Source organism: Sciurus vulgaris (genome assembly GCF_902686455.1).
Source record: "Sciurus vulgaris genome assembly, chromosome: 1".
Lineage (NCBI taxonomy): Eukaryota > Metazoa > Chordata > Mammalia > Rodentia > Sciuridae > Sciurus > Sciurus vulgaris.
The window spans coordinates 50,232,913-50,253,868 of record NC_136461.1 but is presented as its reverse complement, the minus strand read 5'-3'; the positions used below and the strand labels follow the sequence as shown (position 1 = coordinate 50,253,868).

The following is a 20,956-nucleotide window of genomic DNA, read 5'->3' as shown; positions in this document are numbered from 1 at the left end:
GGAGACCATGATATCGTAATTAGTAAGAGTACAGATTCCGAAATCCTCAAAACATCAATTCCCCCTGCCAAATCAATAATTAAGTAACTAAGGTAAACGAGCTTTCAGCGTCTTCGGGCCTAGCCCTTTATTGGTAAATCTAAATCCTATTAGGACTCCTGAAGATGATGTACGGAAAGCGCTTAACTTGCAGTTTTGGAGCATAGAATGCCACGGCAGGGTTAACTCGAGGGAGGGGCGGGACCAGGAAGCACTTTCCCCCAGTGAGCCTCTCCTGCTCCCAGGGTTCGGGTCGGGGGCGGGGAAAGGTGAACTCTATCCGGAAGGGGAACTCTGGACTTGCATTTTAAAAAACACTCTCTCAAGTGATCCTGCGGAGCCGCAGCAAGGAGAACCCGCTAGGTGACGAGCGGCCCCCAGCCGCTGCGCGGTCCCTTTAAGAGCCTCTGGCCCTGACTCCGCCCTCTCCCGCCCGCGTCTCACACAGGCGGAACCGGAAGTCTGGGGGAACAGCCGGTCCCCACTATGGCGGCCGCCTGGACCTCCGGGCCTGTTTCTCCGGAGGCCGTGGCCGCCCAGCTTCTCGGAGTCCTGTGGCTTGTGGCAGCCACCACGGGACCCTGGGGGGCTGCCGCTACCTCCGCCGCTGGGGGCGACGAGACGCTCAAGTGCGAGGACCTCAAAGTGGGACAATATCCTCTGTGGCGAGCTTCTCTTCCCATGGAGGCGAGGTAGATTGCGAGTGGCGGCTTTCAGCACCGGCTAGGGCTCCACTGGAGGAAACGATGACCCGTGGTCTCTAAGGACGAGGGACCCCGGTAGACGAGGGGGATTTGGGGATCGGAAGGGTAGAGGCCAGCCCCTGTGCTTTCCCTAGGATTTTACTAATGGTTGGTGCTTCCTAATCTCATCCGTTTTTTGTTTTTTTTTCTTGCTTTCTTTTTTAATCGGTGTGCTTACTTGTTAAATATATAGATCCTAAGGTATGCCAGGCTCTGTTCTAGGCAGTAGGAATATAAGTATTCACAAACTCTACCCTGGAAAAGTTAACGTCGAGGGAGAGAAGTAATTACTAGTGCTCCCTCCAACCAAAGTAGGTTGCCCTTTTACAGTTAATTTTACTAATAATACCTTATGTTATCCTGAAATGCTAAACTGCCAGATGAATTCGACCTCCACTTTGTATCCTTGGGCAAATTATTTGAACCTTACGTTTTCTCATGTAGAAATATGAATGACAAGAGCACCAATTTAAGGGGCTGTTGTGATATTTAATTAGTACAAGTGTGAAGAGTGCCTGGTATAGTAGGCAACGGTGTGTGTTAGCTATTACAGGTGAGGAAACAGGTCAAATTAGGATCAAGGGAATCACCTCACCTAATATTTTGTGTCAACAAGATGAAATGGAGTTGTGCTTAAAATAGTTACTTTTGTACAAAATTAGATATTGTTCTAGACAAATTTTGGAACAGGAAAAACACAATAATAGAAGGTAGAGATATAAGTTGAATATTTCTAAACCAAACCAAACCAAACCGAACAACAACAACAACAAAAACCCCAAAATTACTAAACGCTCCAGAATCCAAAATTTTTTGAGCAATCTACATGACACCTCAAGCATTTTGTGTAAGGGATCCTCAACCTGTATAAGAAAGATTCTGTAAGAGAAGCTCTTGAAATTAAGAAAAATCTGGTGACTTTATGTGCATTGAGGAGAGACAGCCATTATTAGATTTTTCACAGAATGGTCTAACTTGCTGAATACCATTATGCTTGGACTTTGAGAATCCCTGACATAGTAAGTTGAGTTTTATTATTGGAAGCAATATGGGAGTGATTCTAAGAAAATAATTGGGCAGTATCAAAGTTGAACCCTGGGGAGAATGAGCCTGTAGGACTGTGAGGTAATGACAACTGGAAAATCACTTTTATTCCTGGTATAAAATTTCCAATAGAAATTTTAAAAGTCTTAAAGGGACTCTAGAGACATTTTGTGAATACTATATTCACCCCTGTTATAATGTCAGCAATAAAATAGGAGACAAAACCGCCAGTCTCTCTTTTGAACATCTTTGGTTGTTATACTCTTCAAAAACTTAAAATTCTACTGGAGTGATCATGTAGAAAACACTCATCTTCCTGCAGTCTGATGGACTTTAAATAAGGAAACCTGATTTATCACCTGTAATTTATATGACTGCATAAGCCACTCAAACTTTGAGCTTCAGTTTTTGTTTCTGTGCTGAGGGGATAATACCTACCTCACAGCTTTGTGTTAGATGAAATTAAGTGTATAGTAATAGTGGGGGCTCTGCAAATTAGTTCAATCCAAATCTCTGGATTTGTTAACCAGAAACCTGCTTAACAGTAACTTAGTAAAATTTTTATTTTAATTTTTGCTTTGTGCTTAGATCCTGGCTGATGTTCTTTAAGGATGAAATCCTCTGCTGGAGCTTTATTTTTAGTGTTGATGTTCCTTTATTTTTTTTTATATGTGGTGCTGAGAATCAAACCCAGTGCCTCACACATGCTAGGCAAGTGCTCTGTCACTGAGCCACAACCCTAGCCCTCTGCTAGAACTTTAAATACATACGTTTAATTTATATACTTAGCCTGTAATAAGTTAACATTCAGGTATCATTTAGATATTATACTAGAAGTATGTTTAAATCTGTGCTAGTTGACTTGGATAAACCAGCAGCCTCTTTTTTAAATGTGGTGTTATGTTGGATAGTTCTTGTTTCCTTAACTTTTTTTTTTTACATATATTTGTAAAGATCCCCAAATAAATGATGCTACACAAGAACCAGTTAATTGCACAAACTACACAGCTCATGGTAAGACTTCCAGAATCATGTCTTTATTTAATTTTTAAAACACTATTTCATAGATCAGTATATAACCACTAAAGGTAATAAATGTGTTTTTTCTTAATTTATACTTTATTATTCAGTTTTCAGAAGAGCTTACATTTGAAGATCTGGTTAGGGGTTGTCAACATTTAATTAATTGATTATTTATTTTGATGCTGGAGATTGAACCCAGGACCTTACATATGCTAAGCATGTGTTGTACAACAAAGCTGTACTCCCCAATATTTAAATTAAAAAAGAATCTTACTCCCCTAATTATATAAACTGGAAGTTTTGTATTTATATATTTTAAACTTTTGGAATCAGTTTATAGAGCTCCCTAATTTTCTTCTTATTTATTTTTAATATATAAAAACAAAAATTGTATGTATTTATGGGGTATCATGTGGTGTTTCAATATATGTATACATTGTGTAATGTTTAAATCAGGGTAAACATCTATATCCTTAAATATTTATAGTCTTTTATTTCCTAAGATATGTTATTCAAAGATACTTCTTTAGTTAGAGTGTTTACTTACTAAAATAATATGAAATGAGACTGTTAGTATAGTGAGAAACTATGTCACATTATGTACCTTTCCACATATACTTAAATAAATCCTAAGTATGCATTAATATTTTCTCAGAGGGGTGTTTTGATAATGGGTCCAAAAAAATAATGATTTTGGGGAGCTTCTATTCTAAAATATGTATAATGCCTGATAAAATATAATAGCTTCCTCCCTGTTTAGTCTTTTCTTCTAAAGATTTTTATGTCTTTAAATTTTGTCACATTATTAGCCCAATTCTAGTTAAAAGAGATACTTGAAAGTAAATGGTAGCTCGATGCTGTGGAGCATGCCTGTAATCTCAGCAACTCCCTGAGGGTGAGGCAGGAGAATTGCAAGTTTGAGACTAGCTTCAGCAACTTAGTAAGGCCCTAAGCAACTTAGTGAGAACATGTCTCAAAAAATAAAAAGTTCTGGGGATGTAGCTCAGTGGTTGAGTACCCCTGGGTTCAATCCCAGTACCAAAAAAAAGGTAAGTTGTGTTAAACCTTTATTATTAAAAAAACAAACAAACCTTCATTATTGACTTTTTGCAACTATGCTGAAATGGTGAAATTTTACTATAGAAAAATTTAGAGGTATTATGGAATTGTTCATGGTTTATCAAGAAGTACTTATAGATAATGAAAGTGGGAGGTGCAGGAAGGCTTTTCAAATAAGACTTTAAATTGAAGAGAATAAAGTATGTAAAATCTAAGTCTATTTGCCCAACTAAATCTGGGAACATATATAAAATGTTCTAGATTAAAAATTAAATGACTTTTAAAGATTATTAAAGGACTTTAGCCACGTGCTCTAATGGGTGCACACATGTAATCCCAGTGACTCAGGAGACTAAGGCAGGAGAATTACAAATTTGAGGCCAGCCTCAGCAACTGAGTCAGACCTTGTCTCAAAAAGGGTTAGGGATGGGGCTCAGTGGTAAACCACCCCTGGGTTTAGTCCCCAGTAATCCATTCCCACTCCCCCACCCCCATTAATAAAGAACTTTAAATCATTACCATGTTTCAAAAAGAAGACAGAAGTTTTGAGACAAATGTGAGTCATGAATCTTCTCTGTATTAATGCATAATTTATGCTTGGTTCAAAGATGTTGAACCAAGAGCTGGGGTAGGTCTTTCTATCCCAGTCTAACACTTGAGTCTGCGCCGATCCACAAGAGTTTTTGTTTTTTTTTCCTAATTGTCCTTTTTCAAACACACAAGCTAGTTGGTAGCCATGGTAAATCTGATCTAAATCTTGCTCAGTATGTTAAATGACCCTGGAAGTCTGCTTCCTTGTGGCAGAACGTGAGGGTCCCTTTACTATATCATGGCTTGGATGAAGGCATTGGTCTCTGGTCTTTTGACTTTAGGCCAAGCAGTGCTGCCTTTGCGTCCTGTGCCTTCTGCTCTGAGCTACCACAGTGCCCATGGCTACTGTAGGAACAGAAGTGGTGCTGGGCACTGATGGGTCACAGCATTTACCTTGTGATTTTTCCATTGATTGTCTAGAGTTTAATAACTCAGCTTTGTAATTTAGCTGCAATGTAGGGTTTACTTTGCAGCTGAATTTTATTGGCATGTTAACATGTGAGTGAATATTCTACACATTGAGCACCCATGAGTTTTAGCAATAATTTGCTTTTGTACCCAGATTTGGATACGGGCTTCCTAGCACCCAGCATGTGCTGGGTCAGAGCTGTGTGGAGTGGTCTCTATGGTCTCTTTTACTATTCCGTGCTCTCTTCATGTGTGTTTGATATCTTCATTGTGTCATTGTGTGTTTGTTCACTTAAGTACTGGGGAAAAACATTCCATGTAATCCATGCTTTAGCTCTTAATTTTTTAACCTGTTGTGTTTAACCTTTGACAATAAAAATCAGCTTGTTTTGTACCTAAGAATTGTTTTGTTTGGTGGTATTGGGATTGGTATCCAGGACCTTATGCATGCCAGACAAGTGTTCTACCACTGAGCTGCTATATCCCCAGCTCTTTTTATTTTTTAAAATTTTGAGACGGGTCTCACTAAATTGCCCAGGCTGGCCTTCCTCCTGTCTCAGACTTCCAAGTAGCTGGGATTTCAGGTATGTGCTACTATGCCTGGTCAGAACTGAGTTTTTTTTGTGTGTGTGTGTCAGTGGGGAGTGGCTTACTGGTAATTGAACCCAGGGGTGCTTCACTACTGAGCTATATCCCAGCCCTTTTGTTTTTTATTTTGAGACAGGGTCTTGTTAAGTTGCTGAGGGTCTCTCTTTAGTTACTGAGACTGGCCTCAAACTTGTGGTGTTCTAGTTTCAGCCTCCTTAGTTGCTGGAATTGTAGGCCAGTGCTATTTTTTAAGTACAAATAAATGAAGCACTATCCATGGAAAAAGAAAGACCCTTGGAACTTGAATTTTGGTCCTAACATAGAACTGATTATCAGGACAAAAATTAGAGATGTAAAAATGTGGGTTAAATGGTCTCTTATTCCTCCAGCCAAAATTATTTTATTTTTTTCAGTAAGCATATGAAGGACTATTAAAGAATCCTCAAGCTATATTTACTTTTCTTAAACTGTACAATGGAATGAATGTGAACAATGCTTTAGAGAAGGGAGTTTGCAATTAGTGGTTAGGAATTGGGCCAAAAGACAAAGGAGTTTCCTCTATGACAATAAATTGTTATATTAAATGGTTCCTTATTAGCCCAAAGTCATTTAACAAGCACATTTGTTTTTGAGAAAATATTTATAATGAATAAGTAACTTTATTTTAATTAAGTAAATTGCTACATTAATTAAAAATCAGTTTATAATACAGAATAGTTATGGAGGATTTATTTATTTATTTACATTTGTTAATTGAGAAATTATTACTGGTAGGCATCTACTTGGGGGCATAGATGATATAAATAGGCATAATCCCTACCTTCAAGTAGTCTGTCTAGATTATATAGACATATATCAGGAAATTTTCAATATTCCTGTTACTGAAATGTAAAAGTATTTAGACTCCACCTTCAGAAAACTTTGCTGTGATTGTTTGGTAGGGTCTTTTTTATTTTCTGAAATTTGTATTGAGGTATATTTACAGGCAATTATGTATAAGTGTAATTCAAATGATTGTCACACACCGAACACACCTGTGAATGCTTCCAGATTAAGAAAGAACATAACAAGCCAGAAGTCCCCCTTATACTCTCTTAATTCTTACTTAATGGGTAACTAGTATGTATGCTACCTTACCTTCTAACAGCATAAATTAGTTTTGCAAAGAGTGTATTACTTTTAAACTTTTTATTTGGAGGTAATTTCAAACTTATGGGAAAGTTACAAGAGTAAGAGTACTTCAGAGGACACCCTTATACCATGTACCCCAATTCACCAGTTGTTAACACATTACCACTCTTGCTTTATCTTTGTGTGTTTGTGAATACTCTCACACTCTCACACTCATCTTGCTCTCTCCCGCTTCTGGAATATTTGCCCTATATACTTCTGTATTTTTTTTTTTTTTAAGAATAAAGATGTTCTTTTAACATAAATACAGTTCAGTTATAAAATTCACAAAATTTACTGATAGTCATGCTTTAATCCATATTCTTTTTTTTTTTTTTTTTTTTTTTTTAAATGACTCAAATGCCTGAATAGTATTTTACCCAGTACAGGATCTCAAATCATATTTTGCATATAGTTTTGTTTAAATTGGAACATTTTCACAGCTTTGTCATTTATGACACTGACATGTTTAATGAGTACAGACTCTTTTATTTTTTCATTTTTTGGGTACCAGGGATTGAACCCAGTTACGTTTTACTATTGAACCATATCCCTAACCCTTTTATTTTTTGAGACAGGTTCTTGCTGCTGAGTTGCTTAGTACCTTGTTAAGTTGCTGAGACTGGTCTCAAACTTGGAATTATTTGCTTTAGCCTGCAAGTTTCTGGGATTACAGGTGTAAGCCAACCTGCCCGGCCCCCTTTATTTCCTCTTCTGAGATTATTTGACATTTCCTTGTGATTAGAGTTAGGTTATACATTCCAGGCTGGAAAATTACTTAGGTGATGGATGATATCACCTATGGAGTCCTCAGAATCTCACATTTGGGGACACATGATATCAGTCTCTCATTGGAGATGTGAATTGTCGAGCATTCAGATTTTTCTACTGTTTAGTTAATGTCTCTGTGGGGAGACTCATTATTAGAGTCATGCAGCTGGTTCTAATTCTAGTTACTTGGTAGATTGAAGTAGGAGGGTTGCAAGTTGGAAGGCAGCCTGGACTTGGTGATACCCCATCTCAAAATAAAAATAAAAAGGACTGGGGATGTAGCTCATTGGTAGAGCTTCTACCTAGCATGCATGAGAACCTGGGTTCAGTCCCTAGTACTGGGGAAAACAATGTGCAAATATCCTATTCCTCTTCAAAAATTGCCCCTAGATTTATCATCTATTGATGATTCTGACCCCAAACATTCTTTACCATGATAGTAGCAAAATGGTGGTTTTCCAACTTAAACTCCTTGAGGAGAACTGTTTTTTTAATGCTAGAAATATGGAGATGTTTTGACTTTTGTCACCTTTGTCTATAGCTTTTGTTTTGACTTGAATTCTAGATTGGCACATTTAATTATAGCTGGTCATTATACAGTATAACTTGTTATAGAAATCACATCCATTAGCTGGTGTGCTGATACAAACCTGTAATCCCAGCAACTTGGAAGACTGAGACAGGAGGATCACAAGTTCAAAGCCAGTCTCAGCAATTCAGCAAGGCCCTAAGAAACTTGGTAAGACCCTGTCTCAAAATAAAATATACTGGTGTACAATGTGTTAGAATGCATTCTGCTGTCATGTATAACTAATTAGAACAACAGCAACAACAACAACAAAAAAAAACATAAAAAGGGCTGGGAATGGGAATGTGGCTTGGCATTTAAGCTGAGTTCAATCCCCAGTATCTCCCCCCCACACGCACAAAAAAAATCACATCCAGTTTGACTTTTTTTTTTTTTAACTTTTTTTTTTTTTTTTGGTAGTTGTAGATGGACAGAATACCTTTATTTTATTTATTTTTAGTGTGGTGGTAAGGCTCGAACCCAGTGTCTCACATGCTAGGCAAGTGCTCTGCCACTGAGCTACAACCCCAGCCCCCCAGTCTGACTTTTTAATTTTATGGACCACAACAGGGGAGACTTCATTGATAAATTATTTCTATCTTAGCATTTCCTTGTGTTTGCATGTTTCATAAAAAGAGATTGTTGGACTGGTGAGGCCTTGAGTTTAATTCTCAACACCATACCCCTGCCCCAATAAATAAATAAATAAATAGCCAGCCAGCATGGTGTGGTGAGTGTGCTAGGATCAGGGTAGGTAGGTGTTGGTGGGAGGAGGAAGTGATAACTGATAGCTGTGAAGAAAAGGGGTGGGTTTGGATACTGGGCCCATGTGAGACTTAGATATGTTTATGGGAATGGGTATGCTTGATAAAGGAGACATGGTAAACCACAGCCAAACTATCAATAAGATTAAGAATTTCTTAGAAATCTAGCTGCCCATCACTGTTTAGCTCCAATTTCCTCATCATGAGATCCAAGGGCAGTGGTGTCCTTCGGGTTTTTGTGAAAGTAGCTGGTTCTGGATTCATGAAGCTTAGGGAACTCCCTCTTGGAGAGAGTATAGTTTCCAGGATACTTCTGGAGAATATCAATTTGGGACATGATGCACTCCTCAGACCCTACAGGGCAGGACAGTTTTGCAAAGTGTCAGTGACTGAGAGCGCTCTCTCATTTGATTTTGTTGTGCTGTGGATTGAACCCAGGATCTCATGCATACAAGGCAAGCACTCTACCACTTGAACTATATGTCCAGTCCAGCCCAGTGTTGATTTTTTTTCTTTTTCTTCTGTACTAGAGATCAAACCTAGGATCTCTGGGCGAGCACTCTACCAAGCCGCAGTGTTGCTTTTTATAACCAAAAGTATTGGCTTGAACTTACGCCATTTAAATTCTAGGTAGTGGCTAGAACTAAACCTTTTTGCAAGACACCTGAAATTATGTGGTTTTCAGCTTGTAGCATATTGCTTAATTTTATCCACTGGTTAACATTCATTGGTAGCTGGTTTTTTTAATCTTGTCTTCTTGCTGAAATCAGTGTTAGCATGAAATTATGTTACAGTGGAAAAGAGCATTGCTTTTAAGGAGTGTTAGTCTAGTACTTATAGAATATTACCTACTTATGAGGAAATTTCTTGAAAATTCAGTTTTCTTGTTTTTTGAAGGATAAAGAACTTACTACTAGTTCTGCCTTTTTGGTTTGTTTTATTTTGTGTGTGTGCAGGTACAAGTGCACTGGTGATGGAGTTCAGGGCTAAGCATGTGCTCTGTGACTGACCTACACCTCAGGACCTTTTCTGACTTACAGGTTTTTCTTTTTTATACAGATGAAATAAAATGATAAATTATTTAAAAAGGAATAAATTATAGGGTTGTAGGCTTCTTTTGAAATGATCGATTTCATATCACAAAGTCTCACATTAATTTTATAGCTACTCACATCTTCATGTTTGTGTCATTCTCTGTTAGCCTTCTTAGCCTTGAATTTCTCTGATTTCCTAGAGTGGGAAATCTAACACTTTTTGAACCTTTCTGTAACCATGCTCCATGCTTTATGTACCACATGCCTTTAATACAGACATAAGAGAATTACAAATGATATTATCTCCATTTCACAAATGGAAAGCAAGATTCAGAGAGATTTTGTAACTTGCCCTAAGGAACACACTAGTTAAATGATAGTTTGGACTTAGACCCAGATTTGTCCAGTTCTAAGTCCTGCTCTTTGGAATTCTCTTATCAATTCAAACAAATCAGTTCCAGGTTTTTTTGTTTGTTTGTTTTTAAATTTTCTTAGGTCATTTTTGTGTGTACTTAGAGTAACAGCTTATCCTTTTCCTCTTAAGTGTATGGTTTTCATCCCTTAAAATAAGTAGCTCAAACTTCTGTCAAATTTTCTGTAGAATCACTGTAATAGTATGGTTTTCTCTTCATTCTGGTACTTCTTCCCTACTTTCCTGAGGTTCCAAGCCTGGAGTGTTAGCCATTTCTCTTTCATTTTTTTTCTCATATTAATATAAAGCAGCCAATAGGAATGATTAAATATCTTTTTTTAAGTGAAGATAGCCTCAACATTTTATTATCTTCATAACAAAACAGTGAAGCTTACAACTGGATCACTTGGCCCTTTCTCTTCTCTCCTCCCAGTTCAAAATGCTTGCATCTCTTAATAGCCAGCATTCTCTTAGATCTGCAGTTGGGCTCAACACGCTCAAGTCTCAGCACAATCTTCTTTGTAGTTTTTTGCCTTTTTCCTGAAAATTGGCTTAGTCTGCCCACCATACCAACTCTTTCCTGTCATAATGCCACTTTCCCTGTGCACACAGAGAATCCTTGCCCTTCTTGTACTGTGTTTCTTTGTGGGATTGGTGTTTGCCACACTTCTTATAGAATGTCTGGCGGGTCTTGGCGACATTCACCACGTTTGCAAGAGCATTATCGGCAAGGAAAGAAAGAAGTAGGGCTGGAAACGGAAGTATGATTAAATATCTTTAAAAACTAAAATTGTTAAAATATGGGAACTTGAATAATGGATAGTATCTGGTTGTGTCTAGCAGACAGTGTTACTTCTCATATTATGTCATGTGGGGTATGTGTATAGTTAAAATTGCTAAATACTGAAATATACAATACATCAATTCCTATGAGTTGAAATTATTACATAGAGAATAAAGAGTTTTAATTTATGGCAGCCATTATCTATAATAGTTTATATAAATTGGATATTGAAACCCAGATTATGTTAAAATAATTTGTTAGATAAATTACCAAATGAATTACCAATAAAACTTCAAGAAATACTCTTTATCCTGGAGATGAAGTAAAGGGCAAGTAGTACTATGCAATTATTTCTTTGTTATCTTTTGTCAGATGCAAGAAATTGAACCAGGTGGGCTGTGCTTAACACTGGCAGTTCTTCATGTTTGTGTTGAGACCACTCTATCATTGTATTTTATATATATATATATATTTTTTTTTTTTTTGTAGCATTTCCTGTCTAAATTAAATCCTCTTGTCAGATGTTACATTGAAAGGTAGTTGTATTTTCTTGTGTGCTTTGCCAATATTAGGGTAAAATATTACATACCTTTTCTACAGAAAAAGAAATAATGGTTTCTTGACTTTTTCTGCCTTTAGTTTCATGTTTTCCAGCACCCAATATAACTTGTAAGGATTTCAGTGGCAATGAAACACATTTTACTGGAAATGAAGTTGGTTTTCACAAGCCCATATCTTGCCGAAATGTGTAAGTACCATTCCTGACACCTAAAACTTGATATTACTTGCCTGTGTCATATCTTGATATCATGGAATAAAGAGTTAATTTGTGGGGAAATCCTGCAGATATAATGGTTATGTTCTTGCTTGTCTCAAAACCTCTGTTTTTTAAGTATACATATGTTTTTCTAAGTGTAATTCACCAACCAAGAATAGCTGAATTCACTGTGTGGAATAAGTAAAAATAATAAACAGTCTCATGCCTTGTTGGTTAAGGGCAGTAAGTTTATTAAGTGAACTATGAAATGAATTATAAAAAATACTGTTTTCAGAATTTGGGAGATTTTTAGAATACAAATAGGTATTACATACCATATCAGAAAAACACTAATGGTTGTTACTCATTTCCACATTAAGGGCAGTTTGAAACATGACTAATTCTTTGTAATGGATATAGGTATGAGTGGTAATGTTAAACAGAATTCAAAGTTATCAGTTTGGAATAGTAAGAAAAATGGCTTTTTTTTTTTTTTTTTTTAAGAAATGTTCTGTTTAAAAGACTTTTATGCTTGATTTTTAAATTTATTACAGTAAAACTTACATCCTGTTCTTTTATCCTATTCGTGCTTTGTACTAAAATCATGATTTATTTTTACCTTATAACTATATATGGTTGCATGTTATTTGATGGTACCTATTTATAATTGTATCAAGAAATAACCACTGTTTTGCTCTTTCTACAACTTCTTTCAGAATCCTTTGAGCTTAGAATCCTTTTTTCTTTTATCTTTTGACCCTACTTCATTGAGTTAGAAGGTTTTGATTCTTCTTGCTGTGTAATCCTAAGCCAATCACTTAATCTTCTTGGGTGTCAGAATTTCTCATTAGCAAAGTAAAAATAGTTTAAAGGAATTATTTCCAAAGTACTTAAGTATGTAGTCAGTATTTAAATTATAGATTAATATTTTTTCCTAAAAAATTACAAACAACAAATAATGTATTAAGGGTTAGTTCAAGATATCTAGGTTAAAAATACAACTAGGAAAATCATCTGTTAAGAACAGCTACCTGGGATGGGGATATAGCTCAGTTGGCAGAGTGCTTACCTTGCAAACACAAGGCCCTGGGATCAATCCCCAGCAGCGCAAAAGAAGAACAGCTACCCATTCAGTTTGAACCTTACAGATTTATTGCATGTAGTAGTAACACCACAAAGATGTGTTATTTGATTTTCAAGTGAGTGCTGATTTGTCTTTCAGTGTCTGCAGAGTAGATTAGGCTCAGTGCAGCTGAGCTGCACTAATCATGTTTACAAGACATTGATGTCTGTTATGATAAGGCATATCACCATCAAGAAAACCAGATACTCTAAATCTACTACCAATTTTTCCCCTCCCATAGTAAAATCTATAAATCTAAAATAGAATTTGCTTGATGAACATTAAGTCTGAACAGTGGGAGTTAGTGGTAAGAGTTGCAAAACTAAGATGACCTGATATATCATTTTATCAGAATAGTAAATACACATGCATATTTAATATATGCATACCCAAAAGACAGCTGCTGTTCAGCTCTTCTATAAATAGAATTACTGATAAATTCCTGTTTACTGGGGGTTCCTTTTCTGGCTTACATATTTTTTCTTTTCCTGTTAGCATACTCTTTTTCAAATTATATATAATATTAATACTTGATTAAATTCCATCTCAGTATTGCAGATACAGCCATTCTATATTCTCCAGAAACTGAAGTCTGGTAACCATGTCTGATTGATTGATTAGCAAGCCATTCACCTGTTATAGTAGCCACAAATTTCAGTAGTTTAACACAATAAAAGTTATTTCTCATTTATACCATGATCTAATTTAGGTTGACTTGGAAGCTTGGGGAAGAGGGTATGAGGAGGTTGATGGTTTTTCCCTGAAGCCAATTTGGGGCCCAGCCCTTTTCATCTCCCCCCACCCCCCTCATTTCTCACATTAAGTCTGTTACTTCTGTTTTCTTAATATTTACCAACTTTTTGTGGGTTTTCTTTTTCTTTTTCGTTTTTGTCATACTGGGGACTTATCAGGGACTTGTGCTTGCCAGGCAAGCAGTCTACCACTGAACTACATTCCCAGCCCAATATTTACCAGTTTTGTTCACTTCTTTTTCCTGCTGCTACTACCCATTAGATTACTACCTGAGTTTTTGCAAAGCCTCCTAATATATTTTTCTACCTCTAGTGTGATACCCCATTCCAGTGTGGATGGGGTACCACTGCTTCTGCATAAAGTTGGATATTATTGTAATATTAGACACATGAACAGGAAGATCTCTGAGCCACTTAACATCTCCTCCCAACTTTCCACAAAAATGTCCTAATTGTGAGTGCAGTGCAGGAAAACAGGATTATCAGGAAGGTTCTGACTTGATCAGATTTGACTTTCAGTTGTTCTGTATACCTCTCTCTTTATTCCCCTTTGTCTTAATACTTCAATTTTTTCCTCCCACTTTTTCTCAATCTCCTTCTATTCTGTATTTAGCCATCACATATCACCAAAATAGCTCTTGCTGAGTTTGCTGAAGACCTACCTCCTTTTAGTTAAGTAGTAAATTCTCAGCTATTATCTTACATGGTCTTCCAGCCACATTTTGCACAGTGATCACTGATCTCCTTACTATACCTTTTCACTTTACTTCAAGATACTATTCTCATCTAGTTCTATTTTTTCTTCACTATTAGCTCTTCAGTCTCTTCTGTTTTTTTTTCCCTTGATCTCTTAATATTGGAGTGCCTCAAGTCTCAGTCTTCAGATCTCTTTTGTCTGTCTATACTCGGCAATCTTATGGCTCTAAATTCTTCTTATATGTTTGTAACTCTTTTTATCTCTAGCCTAGACTTTGTTCCATAACTCCAGGTTTGTAAATCCAGCTGTCTTTTTGGGCAACTCCACTTGGATGTCTGATACACATCTCAAACTCACATATCTGAAAATGAGATCTAATTTTCTTTCCAAGATATATTCATCCTCAGCCTTCCCAACTCAATGCTAGCTTTATCCTTCGAGTTGTTTAGGTTCAAATCTTCAGTGCTATCCTTACTCATTTCTTTTTTCATACCCTAATTTACTGCATCAGGAAATCTAATTGGTGGTATTTCAGAATATATTCAGAATCTGATCACTTCTCACTACTGCTTTTGCTATTGCTTTGGGTCAAGCCATTATTAATTCTTACTTGAATTATTGACATAGCCTTCAAACTCCTTTGGATTTGCCACATTACTTAATTTGGCCTATATAATGTTAGCAGGTGTGAAACAAACAAAAGTTTAAGTATGCTTGTGGGCATTAGCTTTCCTTTTGTTCTTTGATGATATGTCCTGAAAAGAACTTGCCTCAAGTAGCCGCTACATTATTAAGTTGCGTCCTAGTTAAGTGAAACTGACTTCAACTGAATCTACTCTCTGGATCCAAGCTCAACCAAACTGTAGCCTGAAGCAGAGTATCCCAGTTTAGCCACTCTAGGTCAGTTGAACTACAGCCAATCTTTAATCTACAAGTATGAGAAGAAAAGCTTGTTACAAGCCCCTGAGCTTTGGGGTGGTTTGTTATATGACATTATCATGGCATTAGTTAATGAATATTCTCATCCAGTCTGTTTTCAACATAGTAGCCAGAGTGATTATTTTAAAATCTAAATCAGATCATGTTACACTTTACTTAAAATCTTCCAGTAGCTTCTCATTTCTCCCAGAGTAAAACTCAGAGTATTTATAAATGGTAGCAAGGCATGATGTGCAGCTTTTACTCCCCATTAGCCTCTCTGACCTCATCTCCTAGTAGTCTGTCCTTTTCTCACTCTGCCCCTGGTATAGTGGCCTCCTTAACAGACCTCAAACCTGCAAGGTGTGCTGCCTTTGCATCAGCTATTTCTTTTGCTTCAGACACTCTTCCCTCAGAAGCCTGGCATGGCTTAATTCATTTACTTCCCTCAGGTCTTTGCAAAGACATTACCTTCTCAATGAGGCTTATGACCCCATTTACCCCATTTAAGTGGCCCTTGGCATTCTGGATTCCCTATGCACCCTGTTCTACTCTTTTTTTTTTTTTCCCCCCTCCATAATATTTATGACTTTCTAATTAACTGTATGATTTCTTTTAAAATGTATATATATATTTTTTTGCTTTCTGAAGCTAAAATGGAAGCTCCTCTTTGTTGCTTTTGTTCATTACTATATTTTAGTAGCTTAGAATAGTGCTTAGCACACAGAAGGTAGCCCCCAAAGCATTAATGGAATGAATGAATGAACCAATTAAAAATAATTAGTAATTTACAGCTTGATTTTTTAAAATTTTCACATTAGAAACATGAATATGACATTCAAGTTTTAATTCTTTACAGAAATGGCTATTCATACAAAGTAGCAGTTGCATTATCTCTTTTTCTTGGTTGGTTGGGAGCAGATCGATTTTACCTTGGATACCCTGCCTTGGGTAAGTATGTTTCATTTAAAAAAAAAAAAAAATTCTCATGATATTTGTATTCTAGTTAAGTGTGTGTATTTTTTTTTATTGGTAAGTGTATTTTTATAGATTAAATGCCTGCATACTATTAATATTACAAGTTCCATGTAATTGGAATTGAATAGTTTACATTCTCCTGTGAGTGTAGAGCTATCAGTTAGCTCTACAATTCAGCTTAAGTAAGAAATACTGACTTTTCCTGTGTATTTACCTTTAGGAAAACACACACTCAAGATAGTATAGGGATTTACTTATGACAGTAGTAGCCTGGAACTCTCAGTGCTAGTGCTGGGCACACAGTAGAATTTAGTAGGCGTTTTATGAGTAAATGCATATTCTCTGCCTCTCAAAAAACATTTCTTCTTCTTGAACCTTCATCACTGTTACCCTGGAAATAGAAACGACTTTTTTCGGAGTAAGTTGATATTGAAATTTTGATGATCAGCACGAGCTGGAGTGGGAGCATGATTTTTTTTTTTTAATTCTTGGAACTAGGGAATGAACCTGGACCTTGCACATGCTAAGCCAGTGCTCTCTACCACTGCGTATGTCCCATTCCAAAATTTGAGAGGGGGACTACAGTTGTAGCTCTGTGGTAGAGCACTTGCCTAGCACATGTGAGGCTCTGGGTTTGATCCTTAGTATCACATAAAATAAATAAATAAATAAATAAAAATAAAATAAAGGTTTTGTGTCCCATCTCCAACTTAAAATTTAAAAAAAAAATTTCTTTTTGAGATGGGGTTTTGCTAAGTTGCCCAGACTGGCAAGTTGTAGTCCTTCTACCTCATGTGTCCTTCTGCTGCTGTGCCTAGCGGGAGACTGACTTTTATCACCTGTTAGCATCCTTTCTCTTACCTGCAGTCTTCACATATGCCATAATTACTAATGCTTATAAAAACTGTTTATAGCTGGATGTAGTGGTGTAAATCCCAGTGACTGAGGAGGCTAAGGCAGAAGGATTGCAAGTTTGAGGCCAGTGTTGGCAAGGTAGTGAGGCCCTGTCTCAAAAAAAAAAAAAAAAAGTAGAAAAGACTTCGTGATAGAACAAGTAGAACACCCCTGGGTTCAATCTCCACTACCACCCCTTCCAAAAGAAAATCGTTTACATTTTGTCACAGCTTTTAGTAGAAAATTCTTTCATGTGCTTACCCTATTTAAGTCTTACATCTCTGAGTTTATCTCCTTCTTTAAATCCTCTTTAACAGGGAGAGAAACTGTCACTAGAGAGGTTAAGGGATTTACTGAGTTTGAGACCTTGCTTTAGTTGGTGACATTTTGTTATCATCTTTATAAGTAGGGAAATTGTCATGAGATTAAGAGATTTACCAAGGATACCCAGCTAGTGACCTTAATTTGAAACAAAATTTTCTTGTTTCAAAGATCATGCTTTATTTACTATACTACTCTACTTCTGTATTAGCCCCTCAATGAGCAAAAAGGTTTTTGTGTGTGTGTGCGGGAGGGGGGGTTTCCCCAGGAGTACTTGAGATTGAACCCAGGGACATTCTACCACTGAGCTATATCCCTAGCTCCCCGCCACCCTCCCTTTTTAAAATTTGAGAGTCTTACTAGTTGCTTATACTGGCCTCCAACTTATAATCCTCTTGTTTTAGAATCTTGAGTCTCTGTGATAATAGGTGGGTGCTACCACATCTGGCTTGGCTTTAAGCTTTCTATCCTTGTGCCTCCATCTCCGAAGTAGCTGGGATTGTGGTGTTCACCACTTCGTTGGGCTCAAAATTTTCGAATGCTCTGTTTTCCAGTTAGCAAAACTCACCTTATTTCTTCCATGTTGCTACTCACCAGAGGTGGGAGATATGTTTCTTATCTAAAACTTAGTGTTTTAAGTTCATAAAGAAAAGTCGGAATTTGAAGTACTACATACACTGATTTATTCAGTTAACTGTTTCTTCAACATTTAAGAAAGTAACTATGGACATATTATAGAAATAATGATAAAATAAATGTGTTGATAGGTCAGTTTATGATGTTGGACTATAATAGAGCCATAGCAAAGTGCCATGAGAGCACAGAAAAGGGATTCATTCAGGAGGCCGTGAACATGAGGAAACACCTGTTAGAGATGACGACATTTGATCTAGGTTTTAAGGATGAAGAGATTGAAGAGATTTAGATGTTATAGGTACGACATGTGCAAAGTCACAGGGTATCGAAGTACATGAATTTGCATTGAGAGAAAGGGGGATAATTTAGCTTGGGGTGTAGGAAAAATGCTGACAGAATATGAAATTGACTGGAGAGGTAGCCTGTTGTCAGATTCTAAAAAGACTTTTGAGTATCTTGCTTTGGAATTTGAACTTTACCTGTTTGGACATCAGAAGTAATACGTTTTTACGTGAGAGAGTCATGATTGTATTTACATTTCAGAAAGATTAATATTGGAGGAATTGTGGGATATGGCATAGATTGAGGAAAGACTTATAGCAGAGCAAGCTAAAAAGAGGTTGACAGAATATTCTTGGCTTGAATGATAGTGTAATTACACTTTTGTACCATTCCTTAGAGCAACAATGATTTCTGTAACACATCTGAAACCATATAGTATTCAGGAAAGCCTATGAATTGCTAAATAAAATCATTTAGTACAACTCTATTTTTAGATGAGATGGATGGAGAAACTAAATTCATAAAGAGAAACAATGGTTATAATGTGTCCAAGCCTTCCAACAGTATTTCCTGTTTGTTTTGAGATGGGGTCTTGCTTTGTTGCCCAAGCTGGATTTGAATCCCTGATTTTGTGGCTTTAGGCCTCCCTAGTAGCTGGGATTACAGCTGTGCACTACCACTCCTGACTTCTAATAGTTCTTGCGTTTTCTTCTGTCCTCTTTAAGAGGACTAGACCACATATAGTTTTTGGAAGGATTTCTGACTTTTTAAATGTTCTTAAAAGATTGTGAGGGAACAAGATATAATAGTCTTTAAAACAGTTTATTCTGTGATGATTTTGTAACCCTTTCTATTTCTTCTTCCTTTCATGGTGCTGGGGATGAAGCCCAGGTCCTCATATGTGCTAACCACGTACCCTTTCATGGAGCTATACCCTCATCCCCTTCACTGATGATATGAAATAATAATAATATTTAAAATATTTGGCTTAACAAGTGAATTTTTAGCTTCTTGAGATGTCAGATGGGCTGTCAGGTCATATAGTGTAAATTAATGTTTTCGACAGTGCAGTGCATATATATTAGGAAGTTTTTTCCTTGCAAAATAAAATTCCAGGTAGAGGACTCTGTATACATATAGTGACTCTGGTTTGTGATTACTAGTTTTCTACCAGGAACTGCTTTTCTATAGCCACTGTCAGTTCTAGTCTATTATCAGTATAAACCAAAGAGAATCATTGACTTTAAGGCTAGGGTTTCATAAATTTGCAAATTTATTTATTTTTTATTTTCGGTACTGGGGATTGAACCCAGAGTCACTTTACCACAAAACTAAATCCCCAGTCCTTTTTGTTTTTTATTTTGAGGCAGAATCTCGCTAAGTTGCTGAGGCTGGCCTCAAATTTGCAATCTTCTTGCCTCAACTTTCTTAGTTGCTGGGATTACAGGTGGGTGCCACCATGCCCAGCACAAATTTAATTTTTATTTGTTTATTTATTTGTTTGTTTATTTTTATTAAAATCTTTATTTTTACAGACTGCATTTTGATTCATTGTACACAAATGGGGTACAACTTTTCATTTCTATGGTTGTACACAATGTAGATTCACACCATTCATGTAATCATACATATACATAGGGTAATACTGTCTGTTTCATTCTACTATCTTTCCATCCCCCCCCACCCCATTTTTCTCTACATCATCCAAAGTTCCTTCATTCTTTTCTTCCCCCCATTACCCCCCTTGTTATATATTATCATGTATTTATCAGAGAAAACATTCAGCCTTTGGTTTTTTGGGCTTGGCCTATTTTACTTAGCATGATATTTTCCAACTTCATTTACCAGCAAATGCCATAATTTTATTTTTTATGTCTGAGTAATATTCCATTGTATATATATGCCACAGTTTCTGTATCCATTCGTCAATTGAAGGGCATCTAGGTGGGTTCCACAATCTAGCTATTGTGAATTGAGCAGCTATGGACATTGGTGTGGCTGCATCACTGTAGGATGCTGATTTTAAGTCCTTTGGGTATAAACCAAGGAGTGGGATAGCTGGGTCAAATGGTGAGTCCATTCCAAGCTTTCTGAGGAATCTTCATACTGCTTTCCAGAGTGACTGTACCAATTTGCAACTCCACCAGCAACGTATGAGTGTAACTTTTTTCCCACATCCACGCCAACACTTATTATTGCTTGTGTTCTTTTTTTTTTTTTTTGGGTGCTGAGGATCGAACCCAGGGCCTTGTGCTTACAAGGCAAGCACTCTACGGACTGAGCTATCTCCCCAGCCCCACTTGTGTTCTTGATAATAGCCATTCTAATTGGAGTTAGATAAAATCTTAGGGGGGTTTTAATTTGCATTTCTCTAATTACTAGGGATGATGAGCACTTTTTCATACATTTGTTGATCACCTGTATATCTCCCAAACCAAAGACACAACAACTTTAATTTTTAACATTAAATTTAAACTTCAGTGTGAATGTTTTTTAAAACTCTGAATAACGTACTTTATCACAACAACCTTTTAATGTTGTTTAATTCAACAAATATTTTGACTGCTAGCTTGAGAAAGGAAACAACCTCTCATCTGCTT

The 20,956-nt window shown here is 36.7% G+C and overlaps 1 protein-coding gene and 1 pseudogene across 6 annotated transcripts in view; one reads left to right on the top strand and one right to left on the bottom strand.

Moving 5' to 3' along the window:
* The first annotated feature begins 472 nt into the window (after window positions 1-472).
* The window catches only part of TM2D1 (TM2 domain containing 1), a 44,738-nt gene continuing 24,254 nt past the window's right edge, over window positions 473-20,956 (top strand). For 2 of the 5 annotated variants that reach the window (XM_079104018.1, XM_079104019.1), the window contains exons 1-4: window positions 478-696; window positions 2,771-2,840; window positions 11,638-11,746; window positions 16,105-16,196. In XM_079104018.1, coding sequence (XP_078960144.1) covers window positions 526-696; window positions 2,771-2,840; window positions 11,638-11,746; window positions 16,105-16,196 — 442 coding nt within the window. In that variant the 5' untranslated portion in view covers window positions 478-525. Of the gene's footprint in view, window positions 697-2,770; window positions 2,841-11,637; window positions 11,747-16,104; window positions 16,197-20,956 lie in introns of all 5 variants that reach the window. The other 3 variants (XM_079104017.1, XM_079104016.1, XM_079104015.1) reach the window with 3 other exon arrangements.
* LOC306653943 (large ribosomal subunit protein eL42-like) lies at window positions 9,815-11,446 on the bottom strand (annotated as a pseudogene). The gene is made up of 2 exons: window positions 11,406-11,446; window positions 9,815-10,989 (listed from the first exon to the last, which is right to left on the bottom strand). The product of its transcript is annotated as a large ribosomal subunit protein eL42-like (transcript).